The sequence below is a fragment of the Lygodium microphyllum genome, chromosome 21 (assembly GCF_053477565.2).
Source record: "Lygodium microphyllum isolate KBCC chromosome 21, Lygodium_microphyllum_v1.1.10, whole genome shotgun sequence".
NCBI classification, from domain to species: Eukaryota; Viridiplantae; Streptophyta; class Polypodiopsida; order Schizaeales; family Lygodiaceae; genus Lygodium; species Lygodium microphyllum.
In genome coordinates, this window is record NC_141155.1 from 41,667,238 (window position 1) to 41,685,098 (window position 17,861).

Consider the following 17,861-nt stretch of genomic DNA (forward strand, 5'->3'; position numbering starts at 1 on the left):
AAGACATGCTTTTTTATTTTCTCCCCTTTCATCATTGCTTTTCCTTCTCTCTCTCTCTCTCTCTCTCTCTCTTCAAAAACTATACCTAAATAGTTTGAATTAAGACTTTTCTCCTTTCCTCCCTCTCCCTCTTCCTTTCTTCTCATTTTTTTTCTTCTCTCCTTTTCGTCTCTCCACTTTTCTCTCTTTTTTTACTTTTTTTCTACTCTTTATTATCTCTTCGATTTTTTCTTTTAAATTATATTTCTATAATTCTCTCCATATTTATATTCTCTTTCATTTTTTCTTTTTTAAATTATATTTCTATAATTCTCTCCATGTTTATATTCTCTCCTCTCTTTTTTTCTCCCCTTTTCTTCTCCCCCCCTTCTCTTTTCTCCCCATGTTTATATTGACAGAGAAGTTGCTGCTACCAGTGGTGGCCGTCTAGCAAGGAGGTCCTCTTTGAGGGGAGGCATTCTCATTCTCTTTGAGGGGAGGCACAGCAACCTCCAGCTTGAGCTCGCGACTGCTGTCGCGGCACAGACGATTGAAGAGAGAGGAACTAACTCATCCAACTGCAAGCTTCTAATGAACCGCATTGCAAGCTTCTAATGAACACGAAAGAATACATTGTAGGCCCTGCTACTAGTCTTCTTGTGTTAATTGGAAGCAGACCAAAAGGATATCCAAAGCTGCCCAAAAGGATTTGCTAGATTTTGAACAAATACAACTCAACATCCAGCTTACCAGCAAATGAGCTTTGAAGAGGCTAAAGATCTGACCATGTCACAAGACGCAAGGTTTCCCCGCACATTCACACTTACATACTTGGAAGAATGGAGTTCACCGGATCCATTGTACACACCAGGGAGTTGAGGTCTACACACTACATGCTCGCTCGCGTGTTAAGTACATAAGCAATTGCATACATGCTACCAGTAGCCGGTAGCCTTGGTTATAAGCACTTCGAAGTAACGCTCTACCTCATTAGCAGTTTGTTCCATGTTCAGTAAGTAGCATAGGATGCCCATATTAAGAGGTCAAAGTAATGTTGTTCCGAAGAGAGGCCTGAAAACAGGAGTGTGCGGAAAAGGGGATTATAAAGCCAAATGAAAGTTTCTCTCGTGTTATTACATATATACGTATAGAGAAAAGGTATGGGTGGTCATTGTAGCCATAAATGACTGCGCCAAAAGGCAAGTGAGAAATGGTGGAAATGAAGGAGAGCCTGTGTATCCATAACTAGGAAAAATACTTGACGATTTGGGAGTAAGGAGTCAAAGTTTTGTAGAGAAGATGCTATGAATGAATCACAGACAGTTCTGTGCACTGGATGAGGTTTTGAAATGGCCCACCATAAACATGAAGGCTATGCATAGTCTTAGGAGATTTAGGAGTCATTGGCTGTTGACAAGCCTACAATTGGTACGAATTTGGCCTTTCTGTCCTGCTGCTGCTGTGTTGGAGGCAGTCACCACACCTATGGAGCTGAGCTTGATGAGGGCAGGGGGGAAGTTAGCAAAGAAAACAGAAGCATCCTGCGCGAGCATCTGGACGAGCGGCTTGGTGCGTGCATCAGTGAAGAGAACCTCATCGGCAGTAAGAAGGCCCTTGCCCTTTTGTAGATTGATGTAGTAGGCATTGTCAAAACGAGTGCTTGTCAGTGCATCCAAGGGAACTGTTGCACTCCCCAGAGAACCACCAGCTGCCAGTGATGGGCATGCTGCTTCCAAAGACTGTGCAAAGGCCGGATCCAGCGTTGGGTCGACCACCATGGTGCCATTGTTGCTGCTGAAACGGTCACTGAAGGCACCACATCGAGCCACCCCAATCGTGTGACCTCCTGCAGTTCACGCCCAGACATACACTTAAGTTAAATACAACTTGGTCTAGATTCAAGTATTGCGGGGCAGACATTCAGCTCCTGCAGATCATACTCGTCTATACATTAAGAGGGTACACTTTGTGCTAGTTATTTAAGCATTGCCAAGCGAACATTTAGCTGCAGACACGCACAGTGCAAAAAACAATCTCTGTGTATCTTGTTCCATCTGGATTGCTGTAGCATGAATAACTCTTCAACTGTAAAAACAAATTAAAAAAACTGCTGACACAGGCATCCAGAATGCAACGCTCAGGTAAGAAACTGCAAGGACAAGGTCAAGGCCACGGCTAGACATCACAAACGCACGAGCTTTGACACCTACATTGGCCACAGGAAAAACAACATGAACACAAAAGCCAGGCGAAAATGGTTCTAAAAAACCAATCAAGCAAACCAACTGGAAGTGGAAAATGCCTTACCCAAAAGAAACACCAGGTCAGTCTGAGACAAGCCGTTCCCTTCAAACATAGCAAGCAGATGATCCAGGCTAGAAGAGGGATCAGGGATGTTGCTGGAGACCTCTGATGCCACAGAAGCAAGCCCATCCAAGCGCCCAGTAGGCATGTTGAAATTCGGTCCACCGGACTATGTAACAAAATCATATCAACAACATATGGCATATACTCGTTACAACTGCAGACAAGCTAATCTGCATAGAAGTTCTAGGTTTCACAGTTGCAGACGCAGTAAGGCTAGTCTGCTTACAGGTTCCAAAATGAAGACTCAGATCTGTCCTTAGCATTGCACGAAATATGCAAGGGGCATGATGGTAAAGCTCACTATTGATTTGAAAGACGCAGTTAAAAGCGACATACGAGCTTTCGTTTAGAAACTCACAGCAACTATGGCATCTCTGGCTGCCAATGCCAGAATGTCCGCACAAGAAACAGTGCCTTTGCATACATCCTCCAGTGTGGCCTTTGCTTGATCGATAATCTCAAAACCTTCAAGAGTGGCACTGGCAGTGGCGCTTTTCTCTGCTGAATTGGTTGGAGTGGAGTCGAGCAGAACAGAAGCGTCGCATCCCTGCACAAACGAGAGCAGAGAAGACTAGTAAAATCGGGAGAGGCATGACAGAACAAGGTGTCGCAAGAATGCGACTCTCTTTCTTGCAGTGACAGGTCTAGAATTCTCAACAATGGCATGCAGATGATCAAACCAGATTGACAGGGCATGGCACAAAAAGATGTCTCAATACAGTTCCCTTTCTTGCACTGGCAGGTCTAAAATTTTTGAGGATGAGCTGCTGATGATCAAGCCTGCTTCACGCAACCGGTGGACATGGCGTGTGCTTACCCGAACGAAGCAGTCATGGAACAGGAGACGGAGGAGCTTAGCAGGGATGCTGGGGTCTTTCTTCTGGGCATCGAAGACAGTTTGCTGCACAATGTCCTCAGCCCGCGGGCAAGAAGTGTCATAGAAGTGGACTAGGAGCTGCCCATGGCTTCTCGTCACCACCTGCTCATGCCGCATTACAAGCAAGGCAAGCCAGAAAGCAAGTAGCATCTTAGCAATGCTGCCCATTAATCTACCGATGTGGGAAATTGGGAATAACTTCAACCCGCTAGGGCTGGACAGCAGACCTGCCTCTCTCTCTCTCTCTCTCTCTCTCTCTGTGCTAACAGCTTAAGCCTTACACCAACTCTCCAACTGGTTTCGAGACTCGAGTTGATAGTAGATACTGCCCTTGTCTGGTAATCTCCTGTACAAACCAGATAAACTAAATGGCGCTGATTCGATTGCAGTCCCTGAATCTGATTGCTCCAGCCCAACTCTGGACTCTGCAATTTCAAGGTGAAGCAGTATTATTGCCAATTTCTGTTGTTGCGTAAGGAATTTAAGGCAATGCGTACATTAAAGTCACGTAGACAGTGTTATTTACAGGTAGTGACAGAGATATCATTAAATGACATATTCGATTCGAATTTGGGGTAGTACTACGTAGGAGGTAGGTGCGTGTGTCTTCATGCTGTTTTCTGCAGAGCAGAGGCAATGTTGGATGGGCATCCAAAGCCACATTTAGTAGCCGGAGCGCCAGCCAACTCACTCTAGTGTGTGAACAGTGACTCTGTGTGTGTGTGCGTGCGTGTGTGTGTGTAATATGTATATATATATATCTCTCTCTCAGGTGTCTGCTATGCTATTAAAGGCTTATTAAAGCCATGCGAGGGCGCGTAGTGAACAGCCTAAAGAGCGTAAATCGCGCACGTCAGAGTGGTTGGGCGGGTCCCACGCGCATGTGACGTGTCCATTCCAAAAGTACGATGAGTCACTACTGTGCTTTGTGAGCTTGTCTTAGGGCTTGGAAGCTTTGCCTGAATGCTACCGTGTTCCGGGTAGCTTCGCTCACTCCCAAGTTTTCCTCTTATACGTTTTACTCTCTTAGAGCTCTTTCACACCTCATCCAATGGCGAGCAACGACTTTGTGTCATAGCCCTGGCACATTGCCATGCACCGTCATAGTGGGAGACCTCTACAAGTCTCACTAGAGTAAGGGCTTGATAAAGTCGCATCCCCCCCCCCTTGCCCAAAATAAAAAAGGGTAATGTCGCAATCCTATAATGCAAGGCCCCACCGACACTATATTGCATAGGTGTCAAATTATGGTCCTCCACAAGTTCTCACAAGGGCAAGGGTCAAGCCACATGGAAATAATAACTAGAATATTCTAGTGTTTTATTAGTAATGTAATTCCCTTTTATATGAAGTAGGAGGGTTTAAAAAAGATTTCCATAAAGTATAGCAAGTCTACGCATGGCATGGCCCTAAGGGCTTGATAACGGTGCATCCCCTTGTAATGTTGCTATACTATAATGTACGGCAATACCAATACTATAATGCACTCTAGGTGTTGACTTATGAAAGGCAAGTTGTAATCTTTTGATTGGATGGCTAGCTATTCAAATCCTACCATAATGCTAGCCATTGCTTGTTTTTTTAAAACCCTCCACCCATGTTCCTTTTACAACTCACAAAAATCCATTTGATCTCATCAATTATTCCTATTTCGTGTAGCACACAAAGTGAGAATTATTTTGCAAGTAAGATTTGCCATAGCGAAACTTGTTGTGAATAAATATCTTTGAATTTTGTATTTTGTAAGGTGAATTTCATGTCACAATTTGCATGCCACTATGTTGGCCTCTCTACCCTAGCAGTATGAATAAGGTGAAAATTACAAAGGCTTGCTCTAACAATGAGGAAAGCACCTATAATGCAATGCATGTAAACTAATGTGGGATAAATGTTGTATGATCATTTTGGTGTCAGCATGTGCTAAGTTGCTACAAGTCTAGTTAGAGAAAGTTATCAATCTAATATGTTTCAAGACAAGGAAATACAACCTATCACACATCCAAGTTGTAATTGTTGAATTGTGATACTTCCTTCTTGCTATAATTGTCACCTCAATCAGCTCTAGTGTCATTTTTTGAAATGTGCAACCATCAACTCTCTTAAGAAAAGGACAACATGTAAGCAATGTAAGTGGTCTGGTTCTTGAGTGTGTGAATGAGCTTCGAAGTGAACTATGGCTAGATGGGGCATGTTGAGGTGCCAAGAGGGTGAAACACAATAGAAGGAGCATAGGGAGGACTTGTGGCATGATGAGGCACATGCAAGCCATGAAGCTACATGATGAGGAAACCCTATCATCTCTTGGTCCAAGGGCAAGTTGTTGCATGGGGTGGATACCTTAAGGTGTGAGTAGACTATGTCGTGCTAAAGCGTGCTGAGAAGACTATGTACTAAGGTGGAAAGTGTCCATGTTGAGATATCACTCCATGGGGGATATGCATTAAGGTCGGAATCCCTAGTTTTCAATGAGTGATGGCAACATCCATGATCTACATTGTGCTTACAAGGTACCTATTTTTTGATCATGCCAAGGGGGAGGACTGAATCCCATTGAGCCATCTCATGATGAAACAAGCTATTGCTATGCAATGAAAGCATGTAAGTGAGGGGCATGACTCACTCCATTAAGTATGAATCATGGCTTGAGAGTGGTCTGAGCTAGTGACTTGTTGCCCCTAATATAACATTTAAGACCATTTTCTCATGTGCAAGGCACAAAATCCACAAGGAGTTCATGACATTTGGTATTAGAGCCACAATTGACAGAGAAGGTTGAAGTAAAGAAAAAGGAGCAAGGATTCAAGTAAGCAAGCAAGCAATAAGAAGTTCTCCAATTCTTTCTTCCTTTCTCTTGGATAGTGCCAGGTTGAGGCACCGAAAGCAAGTTAGAGCAAAAATCTCACGTTATTGTGAGATTTAGTGTGCAAGCAGAACTATATATATTGTATAGATTAACCCTTTTGGGCTTTCGCACTATGATTTTGGCTATATGAGATCATTTTGGGTTTGGATCCCATTTAAGCTCTACAGGGTTGCAGATAACAGTTTCAAGGTATACTGTAATTTTAATTGTGTCAGCCATTCTTTGTATAAGTTATAGATTTTGTATCTATAAGTTCTAAGGTGTTTGTCAATAAGAAAACACAATGTTTATCAACAAACATGTTATAGATTGTATGTATTATTGAGGAGTCTTCTATGAAAAAGCTATCTAGTTTATTGTTATATACATTTTGTGAAGGGTTATAGAAGTTTTGATTCATGTTTGGTACTTAGTTATGTCACAATGGTTGAGAACAATGGAAATCCAATTATTGACAAGCTAGACAAGAACATGTATCCCTTATGGAAGTTTCGTGTGATGAACTTCCTTGTTGGGAAAGGCCTCTATGAGTTTGGTTTAGGTAAAGAAAATGAACCAGAGCTAAGTGATCCTAGGATTGCAAAAGAATTAGCTGCATGGAAGGAATGGAATATGAGAGAAAAAAAGATAATGTATTAGCTATTTCTAATCATTGGTGCCATTAGAGAAAAATGTAAAGTTGACTGCTGATGTTGGGGATGAGATAGAAGACCCTACTATATTCAAGAGGATAGTATGGAGTTTAAGCTATATGACCATCACAAGGCCAAAGACTTGAGCTATGTTATTGGACTTGTGAGTCAGTTTATGTAGAAAACCTCATGTAGATGTAGTCAGATGCATATTGATGTATGTGAAGTCCACCTTGCATTATAAACTTCTTTATGAGGCAGGTAAGGATGTGCAAGTGTTTGGGTACACAGATGTAGATTGGAATGGTAGCAAGTCGGACAGATGATCTATCAGTAGATTAATGTTTTCCCTTGGTAGTGCAAAAGTTACTTAGAGTAGCAAAAAGCAACCAACAATTGCTTTATCGAGTACAGAGGCTGAGTATAGAGGTGTTGCGATGGCAACATGTGAGGTGGTATGGTTGCAAAAGTTATTGGGTGATTTGAATGTGCAAGGTAATGGTCCAGTTGTCATTCATTGTGACAACATGAGTAGTACACAATTGGCTAGGAACCTAGTATTCCATGCTGAAACAAAACACATTGAGGTGCATTACCATTTTGTAAGAGATAAGGTACTTGTAGGAGAGATCAACATGGTATATGTTAGCACATAGGATCAAATAGTTGATATTTTCACAAAGGCATTGGGTGCAAAGAAGGTTCAAAAATTTTGAAGCTTACTTGGAGTTGTAGAGATGCAATTGAGCTTAAAAGGGAGTGTTGAGATGGCAAGCTCAACAGGTGTGGACATTGATGATGGGTTGCAGCTTGATTAGATGGGTCCGTACGTCTACATTGTGTGAGGAATAATGAAGAAAACCATCAACAAAATGTTTTGACCTCCTCTCTCTTCTTGTATTTTTGAGTGAGCTTCCTCTTGTGTATACTGTGTTTGTTTGATGTAGTAGCTCAAGCAAGTCTCCCCACCACACGATTTGCGAAAACCTTGAGAGCAAGATGGATGTTAGCTCAAGTACCTCAAGGGAGTATAAAGAAATCAAGCACCTTGTTTGTGGATTTGGAGTGAATGCAAACAAGTAGAGTGGTAGTTGATTGACTTTTGACTTGGGGCAAACACAAATGAATTGAGTCATCCCATCATACACTTGGCATAAACACCAAGAAATTGGATCTTGTGAGATGTATTATACTAGAGGGTGGTGAAATGCTTCAGACGCTATGAATGTGAGCATGTGGGAATACCGACATGTGATAATAAAGGCATACCCCTTTTGAGGGACCCAACATTTGTGTACTTGAGGTGAATGCAAAGAAGTTGGGCCACGTTTAAAGTGAGAAGGAAAAGAAGTGAGTTAATGTGGAGAAGAGCACTAACAATGCTCCAAACTCTATGGACCACAATACATAGAAATGACAAGGTACAATAATGCAGACATCTCCCCACAAGGAAAACACTTTGAAGAGTAAAATGAATTAGAGAAGTGAATGAAAAATGAGGATTAAGCCCCAAGAAAGAGGACTAAACGTGAAGGAAGGTGATGGAGCTATATGCTCTGATTGTATCTAAACACATGGTGCCTAATTACAAGGCAAGAAAGTGAGCAGGAATTTTATAGTGAGAGACCACATGCACATAGACTGCCCATCTTTTGAAAGCTCAAGTTCCCTTCACACTAAAGTGTGGCAAAAGCTAAGGCCATTGTAGGTTTAAATGACTTCATCAAGCAGTCAAGTCAAGATGATTTGACCTCGCATAAGTCAAAAGCACTTCATATGTGGAAACCAGTGATTTTCTTTTTAAAGACCTCTCTTCTAGAATTGATTATTATTTGGTGACAAGGTTCTCAACTGAGAGGTATCTTATCACATGTTGCTATATATTTTTGTGTGCACATATGTAGTAGTTCATATTTATTATCTATAGAAATAGCCATTTTAGGCAATTGAAGCTCTATTTCAATATTAGGTAATCATCATGATTTTGCGGGCTTAGAAATGGCCCAATTCTTCATCAATTTTGTTCATGGACCCACATTTTTAGCCTTAAAAGTGGAAATTTTGCCTAAAAGAAAAACATTGTGGAAACTACCTATGAGGAGATAGTAGTGGTATCCATGCCACAAAGTTCTTTTAGTTGATTAAACAAGTGAAAGGATCTAACCATAGTGAACATGAACTCATGTTTTCTAAGAAAGAGAATGTAATTCCAGAGATATGGATGAAAGGGAAGTAGAATCCAGGAGGAAGAAACTTGGCGGTGAGAGCTATGGCGGATGGAGAGTAAGAGCAAGAGAGAGAGACTCAAAAGTGGGAACTCCAACAACCACAATGTGTGGTCAGGCCTTCCTTTATTCAAACTATTACTAAAAGAATAAAGAATAAGTGACTGTGACGGGTGCCCGCCACCTGCAGTGTGCAGTGGCAGGCATTATCAATGTAGTAAAGTGTAGTGATACACGGGCAGCTAGGCGGAGGTGCCTTTACCCCCAACAACCTCCCATTTAAAGGCAAATCTGCCCCAGTGAGAGAGAAAAGAAAAGAAAAGACAATACAACATGTACACATGTACAATAGGATAAGGAAAAATATGTCATCTCATCCAACGCCCATCAATCTCCTGAGGAAGGCAAACGCTTTGTAGTGAGGCTCTTCGTGAGCAAGTCTGCAGGATTCTGCTCAGTTAGAATCTTGACAAGGTCAACAGACCCGTCCTTAATGACCTCGCGAATGAAGTGATACCTCACCTCAATATGTTTCATCTTCGCATGGAAGACCGGATTCTTGGCCAACTGAATGGCACTCATAGAATTCGAATGCAGTGTAGGCATAGTATCTGTCATACCAAGGCCTGCAATCAAACGGCCTAACTAGATAGCCTCCTTACAAGCCTTTGTGGATGCAATATACTTGGCCTCTATAGTAGAAAGAGCCGCACTTCTGGGTCTTGGACATCCAAGAGATGTTGAGATATCGAGCTCCACTCGTGATACGCCAGGGTGACCGTTGTGTATTTATGTCACCGACTTGTCAGTTGCAGACGCGGTTGGTACACCGCCCATGAATAATAGCTACATGATAGCTATCCTTATCTACTCTAGTTCGTGGCTCAGTTAGTATGCTACCTTAGTTAGTTGAGTTTGGTTTGAGACCCATATATAGGGTTCTCCTATTTCTTTGTAAGAGAGTTCTTTTGGCTTCCACAACTAAGAAGAGAAAAATTGTTTTCAGCCTCCACCCTTGTGTGTCTTCCCCCATTGTGCAAGCAAGAAAGCTACAAGTGAGACTCCTTCCTTCTCTCCCACAATCTTGACATGGTATCAGCCCCTCTAGCATAAGTGAACACATAGCCAGAAGTGGACTTCCTGTTATCTGCATGTCCTACATAATCAGAGTCATTGTACCCCGCGACTCCTATATCCTGGCTGCCATAGCAAATACACATATCTGTTCAGGTACCTCATGATATCCTTCATGGCATCCCAATGTTTCTTGGAAGGTGTAGCCATATAACATGCCACAACCCCAACTGCAAAAGCAATATTTGGACGGGTGGCTATCATGGCATACATAAGACTACCCACGGGGCTGATGCATAGGGAATCTTGGCCATCTCGGCCCTCTGCTCATCTAACTATAGACAATCGGCCTATGAAACCTTCACATGAGAAGGTAATGGACAGCCAATAGGCTTAACATCCTGCATACGAAAGCACTCAAGGACTTTATGAATCTACTCCCTCTGTGACAGATAGAGTAGTCCTTGAGATCTGTCGCATGTAATGCACATACCAAGTATATGAGAGACCTGTCCTAGATCTTTCATCTCAAAGCTCTTCTTGAGCTGAGCCTTAAGAGCATCTAGCTCCTCATGAGCTGTCTTGCTAAAAGCATGTCATCCACATAGAGTACCAAAATCAATAAAGAACCATCACGGGCTTTCTTCGTGTACGAGCACGGATCCATAGCACTGTGGCTATAACCCTGTGACTGCATAAATGCATCAAGCTTACGGTACAATTTCCTATAGGTGCCTACTTCAAGCCATATAGACTCTTCTTTAGCTTGCACACTAGGTGTTCCCTGCCAGGGTCTACAAAGCCCTTAAGCTACTCCATGCAAATCTCATCATGCAAGTCCCCATGAAAAAAAAGTCATCTTGACATCCATTTGGTACAAGTCCAGGTCAAGCTGTGCAACCAAAGCCAAGACTAAGTGTAAAGTGGTCATCTTGATCACAAGAGAAAAGACTTCATCAAAGTCAACACCATGCTCTTGCTTAAAGCCCTTAGCAACCAATCAAGCCTTGTATGCTAGCTTGGAGTGTCCAAGGGTACTTTTCAGCTTGTACACCCACTTGCATGGCAAAGCTTTCTTACTTTGAGGCAAGGAAACCAAATCCCAAATCTGATTCTTATGCAATGAGTCAAGCTTAGACTGCATAGCCCTCTCCCAAGAGTGACAATCGCCCTTATGCATAGCCTCAACATAAGTGAGGGGCTCTCTTGCATCTGTAGCCAATACATAATCCATAGAGGGCGTAAAATGGTCAGGAGGTCGTCTATCTCTAGTAGAACACCTCAACCCAGGCTCTATTGCCTGACCAATATCATGTCTAACATCAGCATGTCTAACATCTGGGCCATGAGCATTAGGTGATGTTGCACGCTGTCTAGCTGGCCGTGGAGCGAGCTGTACGGGAGTAGGTGGCTCCTCCTGAAAGATAACTTTGTGTACCTCAACCACTTTCTCATGCTGCATATGCATTTTGTACTCATGAAAGATGACATCATGGCTGCGGATCACTTTCCACGCCTGCGGATCCCATAGACGGTTACCCATCTCTCCTGCATCTCCATAGTCAATGAAAATGCATTTGACACTTTTAGGATCCAGCTTATTGTGTTTGTCCTTGGGCACATGGCAGAATGCCTCACATCCAAAGACACACAAATGATCATAAGCCATACCTCCTCTGCAACTTGAAAGTCAATGCCACTACTAGGTGACCTATTAATGAGATGCACTACAATAGTAACTACCTCAGCCTAAAACTGATGCGGCAAGCCAACTTGGCTAAGCATCCATGGACCCTTTCTTGAATGGTCCTATTCATGCGTTCAGTCATACCATTCTGGGGAGGGGTGTAAGGGGCGGTCAATTGACGCTTAATACCGCGCTCATCACAAAACTGCTCAAAAGCACACGATACATACTTATCCCCATTATCTGACCTTAGGCATTTCAACCTATTCTCAAACTGGTTCTTTGCTAATGTAAGCCAATGCTAAAATGTAAGACATCGGATTTTCTCTTTATGGGATAAGCCCAAACCTTACGTGAGTAATCATCAATGAAAGTAAAAAAATACTTTGCCCCACCTAGTGAGTGATAGGGCATGGACCCACATATATCTAAGTACACAAGAGCTAAGGGCTCACCCATGCGTTTCTTACCGGACTTTTTATATGCATTCTTGGTCTGCTTGCCATACAAACAATGATCACAAGAATCAAAATGTGAAGAGTCAAAAGGCCGAAGATATTACAAAGCACGGAGCATTTTCATTCCTTTAAGGGACATATGCCCCAAACAAGCATACCAAAGGGATACATGGGGGATAGAACCCACAGACAAAACATGATTCAAGGTAGCTCCAGATACAAGTAAGGGATAGAGGCTGCCAGACTTGGCACCTCTTGCAAGCACAAGCCTTCCACACGTAATCTTCCATGCAGAGTCTCGAAAAGACACAAAATACCCTGCATCATCAAGCTGTCCAGCTGACATAAGGCTGCGAGTCAATGTAGGTACATGATGTACATCATGCAAAATAAAAAAATTGCCAGAAGAAAACTGCAGCCTAACATCTTCAATGTCCATAATGTCAAGAGACCTGTCATCACTAAGACACACAGATCCAGAGATGGTACGATAGGTATGAAACCAATCTATACAGGGTGTCACATGAAATGACGCATCCGAGTCCAAAAGCCAGCACTATGCATACATAGAATGTGTCTCAGAAGCTTGTAAGGCATTGCATGAAAAAGTTGCAAGTATGTAATCCTCATCTGAATCAGTGGTCTGCATGACATTAACCTCTTCTATCTTCACACTGGACTTTGCAGGTATAATACTGCATTTAAAAGACTTTTTTTGCACTTTCTCTTTTCCATTTTCCTTGCGCTTATCATCGCGCATCTTATGGCACTGCGGCCTGTAAAATATTACACAGGGCAGCGAACAGAATTTGAGATAGAGATAGAGAGTACACAACAGAAAAGAGGAGAATCAGTAAATTCTTTAGCTTTAAACAACTGATACAAATATGGCTCTGTCCACCCGTGCGCTTTCACTATGTGAAGCTTAGATGGCGATCTAGACAGAAGATAGGTGAAGAGCTTAAGGCTAGCTGGAACAACAACTCTGACAAGGTGAAAGATGAATGATAGATGGCTGTGAAGGGGTTTAGCTTTTATAGCTTGCGAAGGCCATTAGGCCGACCTACCATATAAGCCTCCATTAGTTGGCCAGGGAATATTCCCTTTACCATTGGGCTTCCGCGGCCCTCGGACCCCACAATAGGGGCCCCTTTTAACTTCCTTACCCCGCAACTCGATGCAATGCGCCTCGAGTTACTACAAACTAAACCACTCCATCTAACCCAAAGATTAGACCCACAACGGTCACCTTTTTGCTATCCGGTCACATAGACCTCATTTGATATACAAGTCAGGACTCAACCAATGTCCGGGCTCACATTTGGCTTGTTCTCATAATGGGGGCCTTACAACTTTGAGCACCATGGATCATTGGTGGCACCTAATGAGGGTGGGGCATTGATCATATCTAACATCTCCCCTCAATGTCCACCCATAGGTGAACTATCTCCTTGGCCCAATGCCGAGTCTCTGAAGATGAACTTGAAGAAGATCCTTTGTAAGTGCTTTGGTGAAGATATCTGCTCCATTCTCCTCTGTTGGACAGTAGACCAGTTCCACTATCCCATCCTCCATCAAATCACGCACATAGTGATACTGGATCTCTATATGTTTGGTGCGTGCATGAAACACTGGATTTTTGGCAATGGCGATCCAACTCTGATTGTCACATCTCAGCACAGTTGGTTGTTCATCCTGCACTCCCATATACCATAGAATCCTTCTCAACCATACTGCTTCACATGTAGCAAAACAAGTTGCCTTGTACTCTGCTTCGGTAGAAGACAATGCCACTGTTGGTTGCTTCTTACTAATCCAAGAGAAAATTCCTGAACCCAAAGAGAAAAAATAACCAGAAATTGACTTCCTGGAATCACTGTCTCTTGCCCAATCGGAGTCACAGTTCCCCACAAGAGAAGTTCCGAAACTGTATGTGATACCATAGTCAAGAGTTTCCTTTAAGTATCTGAGCACCCGCATCCCAGCCTTCCAATGACTCTCATGAGGTTTGTTTGAGAACTTGCTCAAAACACCAACAGCAAAACTGATATCTGGTCTGGTGTTACACAAGTAGATCAGACGGCCGACCAACCTCCTATACCTCCCAATGTCTGCTAGTGCTGATGTATTCTCAACGGATAACTTTGCATTCACCTCCATAGGTATAGTTATCTCCTTGCACTTGGTCATGCCAAATGCCTTCAAGATCTCCCATGCATACTTCTTCTGAGAGATGAAGATCTTTCTTGGCTCTTGCCAGACTTCAATCCCCAAACAATAGTGGAGCAAGCCCAAGTCTGTCATTTCAAACTCTGAACTCAAAGCCTTTCGAGTTTGGTTGATCATATCTTCATAGTCACCTGTAATAAGGTCATCCATATATAGGACAATCACTACAGACTTTTTACCATCCCTATAAACATACAAGTTAGCATCTGAGGCACATCTTTTGAAGTTTAGGTTTAAAAAGAACTTATCTATCCGCTGGTACCATGCTCTGGGGGCTTGTTTCAACCCATACAATGCCTTCTTCAGCTTACACACTTTGTTCTCAGAATGGGGGGCCTCAAACCCTGGTGGCTGAGCCACGTACACCTCCTCCTTGAGGTCACCATTTAGGAACGCTGACTTAACATCCATTTGGTACACCGGCCACTTCTTGTGGGCAGCCATTGCAAGTACCGTGCGAATAGTGGTTATTCTGGCAGTTGGGGCAAATGACTCTTGAAAATCAAACCCTTCAACTTGTGAAAATCCTTGTGCAACTAGTCTAGCTTTGTACTTTTCTAAGGTACCATCAGCCTTGTACTTTAGCTTCCAGATCCACTTGGTGCCAATAATCTTCCGCTTTGCTGGTCGATCCACTAGCTCCCAAGTGTCATTCTTCATTATGCTGTCATACTCCGCTTGCATAGCAGCCTTCCATGATAGATCTGCAAGTGCTTCTTCTAAGTCAGTTGGCTCCTTTACTTCTCTCATAATCTCAACCATCAAGGCCATATTGACTATGTGAGCAGAAGCCCTCCTTTGCTCCTCTATTCTCTGAGACCTCCTTGGTCCGTCTGCCTTCTCCTCAACAGATGCAAGCATAGGATTATTGTGGTCATAGAGCTGCTTCACCCGTCGTGGCAATGGCTTTTCCGGTGGGGTGATGTCGGGTCGGTGAACTTTTTCCTCATCATCTGAAGATGATGCTTCCTTCTCCTTGAGGATAGGGACAGCTCTCGGGACAGGTTCATAGTGGACTACTTCTTCGCTTGATGATAAAGTGGAAGAACTTGCCTTCTCCTCCTCCACTGTATGCGGCTCCTCCTTGAACACCACATCACGGCTAGCGATGATCTTCTTTGCCTCTTGGTCATATAATTTGTAAGCCTTCTGCTCATTACTATAACCCAAGAAGATACATTTTCTGCTTTTTGGTTTTAACTTGTTTCTCTTCTCATCTGGAACATGAGCATAACATTCACATCCAAAATTTTTGAAATGTGAGACAGATGGTTTCTTACCAGTGTAAGTCTCATGAGGTGTTTTTCCCCTGAGAGCCTTTGTGTAGCTCCGATTTAGAATGTAGATTGCAGTATTAACAGCTTCAGCCCAAAAATGATTAGGCAATCCCTTGCCCTTTAGCATGCATCTTGCCATCTCCACAATGGTGCGATTCCTGCGTTCCACAACACCGTTCTGCTGAGGTGTGTGAGGCGTCATCAATTGATGCTTGATCCCTTTGCTCTTGCAAATGCCTTCAAACTCCTTTGAGTTGAACTCACCACCACCATCTGTTCTAAATTTCTTCACACTTTTCCCTGTTTCATTCTCAACAAGTTTTAGCCATTCTTTAAACTTACCAAAAGCTTGAGCCTTATCACGAAGGAAGTACACCAACATCTTCCTACTGTAGTCGTCGACAATCAACATAAAATAAGAAGATCCCCCCAAGGCCTGTGTAGGCATCTTACCACACAAGTCAGCATGCACCAATTCTAGAGGAGCCTATGCTCTATTCTTGCTTTCTTGTGGAAATGCCTTTCTCTGTTGCTTGCCCATCATACAAGCTTCACATGGTTCCTTCAATTCAGTTATTGTAGGAAGGTGAGCAACCATACCTTGCTTTTGCATCTCCTTCAACACTGCAAATCCGATGTGTCCAAACCTTTCATGCCAAAGCTTACTTGTACCCACTCTAGCGGTGGCTATAAGAGCACTTAGCTCATATAGGTTGTTCCTTCTTTCTCCTTTGCCAACACTTGTGCCAGCACTATCAAGAATTTTTGCACCTGTCTTCTTGAACCTCACTTCATGACCAAGATCAGTTATGGCAGCAACTGATAAGAGATTTCTCCTGATTTCGGGAACATACAACACATTTGAAAACTTTTTGACTTCACCATTTGTAGCAACAAAAGAAATAGTACATGTGCCCCCAACAGGGCATTTAGCATCATTTCCAACCGTCACAGTGATGGATTCTTGTAGAGGCTGCATAGAACTGTATAGACCTTTCTTGTTGGTCATGTGACGGGAGGCACCACTATCCAACACCCATGAGTCAGTGGTAGATTCTTCTTGCGCCGAGGAGCACACTTCCTCAATGGTCGCCATGAATAATTCCAACTCTGCTTTAACCGTATTGGCTGTCTCTTTCCCTTTACTTTTAAGGATACCATTCTTTTCATCTGCCTTCTTGACACGACAATCTACAATTGCATGTCCTTTCTTCTTGCAGTAGAAGCACTCTCCTTGAATAATAAAGTCCATACTAATGAACTCCCATTTCATTGTGGAATGTCAAGTGGTTGCAATTTCCCAGGCATTTTAACATGTTATGCCTTAATGCATTGACAAGACAAACATTCCGTGACATATTTGAGTATGTCTCCCTTGAGCCTTTCCCAAAAATAGCTCTTTCTGGCCATGTTAAGGGTCTTGGCATAACCAGGATGTCCTGAGAAAGGGGAGTCATGGGCTTCCCAAAGTATCTTCTACTTGAGAGTTTGGCTTGTAGGGATACATAACCTTGTCCTAAAGTAGACAAGTCCACTATACTGATGGAGAATTCTTGTACTTCGTCTTTAGCTCCGGGTCTTGATCCTTGATGGAGATCTCCCTTAGCATTTTTTGATAGACTGGGTCATGATATGACCCTTCTTTTGCTAGCTCAAGAATTGGGTTGTTTGGCATTGATACCTTTATGGCTAGAGACCTTGCTATTGATGGATCTTGCAAAATGAGAGATTTTAGAAATGCCTTGCGACTGAGTGCATCGGCAACTACATTCTCTTTTCCAGGCCTATATTTGATTTCAAAATCATATTCTTCCAGCACTTCGATCCATTGACGTTGCCTCATACTGAGCTCATTTTGAGTGAAAATCCATTTAAGACTCTTGTGGTCCGTTACTAAGGAAAATTTGTTACCTAGCAAGTAATGTCTCCAAAGTTTGAGAGCATGCATGACAGCCACCCAACAGTTGCAGGTCTTGGGTAGCATAATTCCTTTCATGGCTCTTCAATTTTCTTGAAGAATATGCTACAAGATGACCTTCTTGCATAAGTACACATCCTAAAGCAAGTGTGCTAGCATCAGTTTACCACTTCAAACTCCTTACTAAGATCAGGAAGTTTCAGGATGGGTGCTGATACTAAGCTTTGCTTTAGTTTGTCAAAGCTGGTCTATTCAGCAGGTGACCATACAATTGC

General features: G+C 42.8%; 1 protein-coding gene across 1 annotated transcript; it reads right to left on the minus strand.

Annotated features, from left to right (window-relative positions):
• Nucleotides 1–587: 587 nt before the first annotated feature.
• Nucleotides 588–3,950, minus strand: LOC148017930 (peroxidase 66-like). Its single transcript, XM_087662157.1, has 5 exons — nt 3,750–3,950; nt 3,164–3,648; nt 2,705–2,893; nt 2,287–2,452; nt 588–1,825 (listed from the first exon to the last, which is right to left on the minus strand). The coding sequence occupies exons 2-5, from the start codon at nt 3,389–3,391 to the stop codon at nt 1,380–1,382; spliced, it is 1,029 nt and encodes a 342-aa protein (XP_087518283.1). The 5' UTR covers nt 3,392–3,648; nt 3,750–3,950; the 3' UTR covers nt 588–1,379.
• Nucleotides 3,951–17,861: the final 13,911 nt, after the last annotated feature.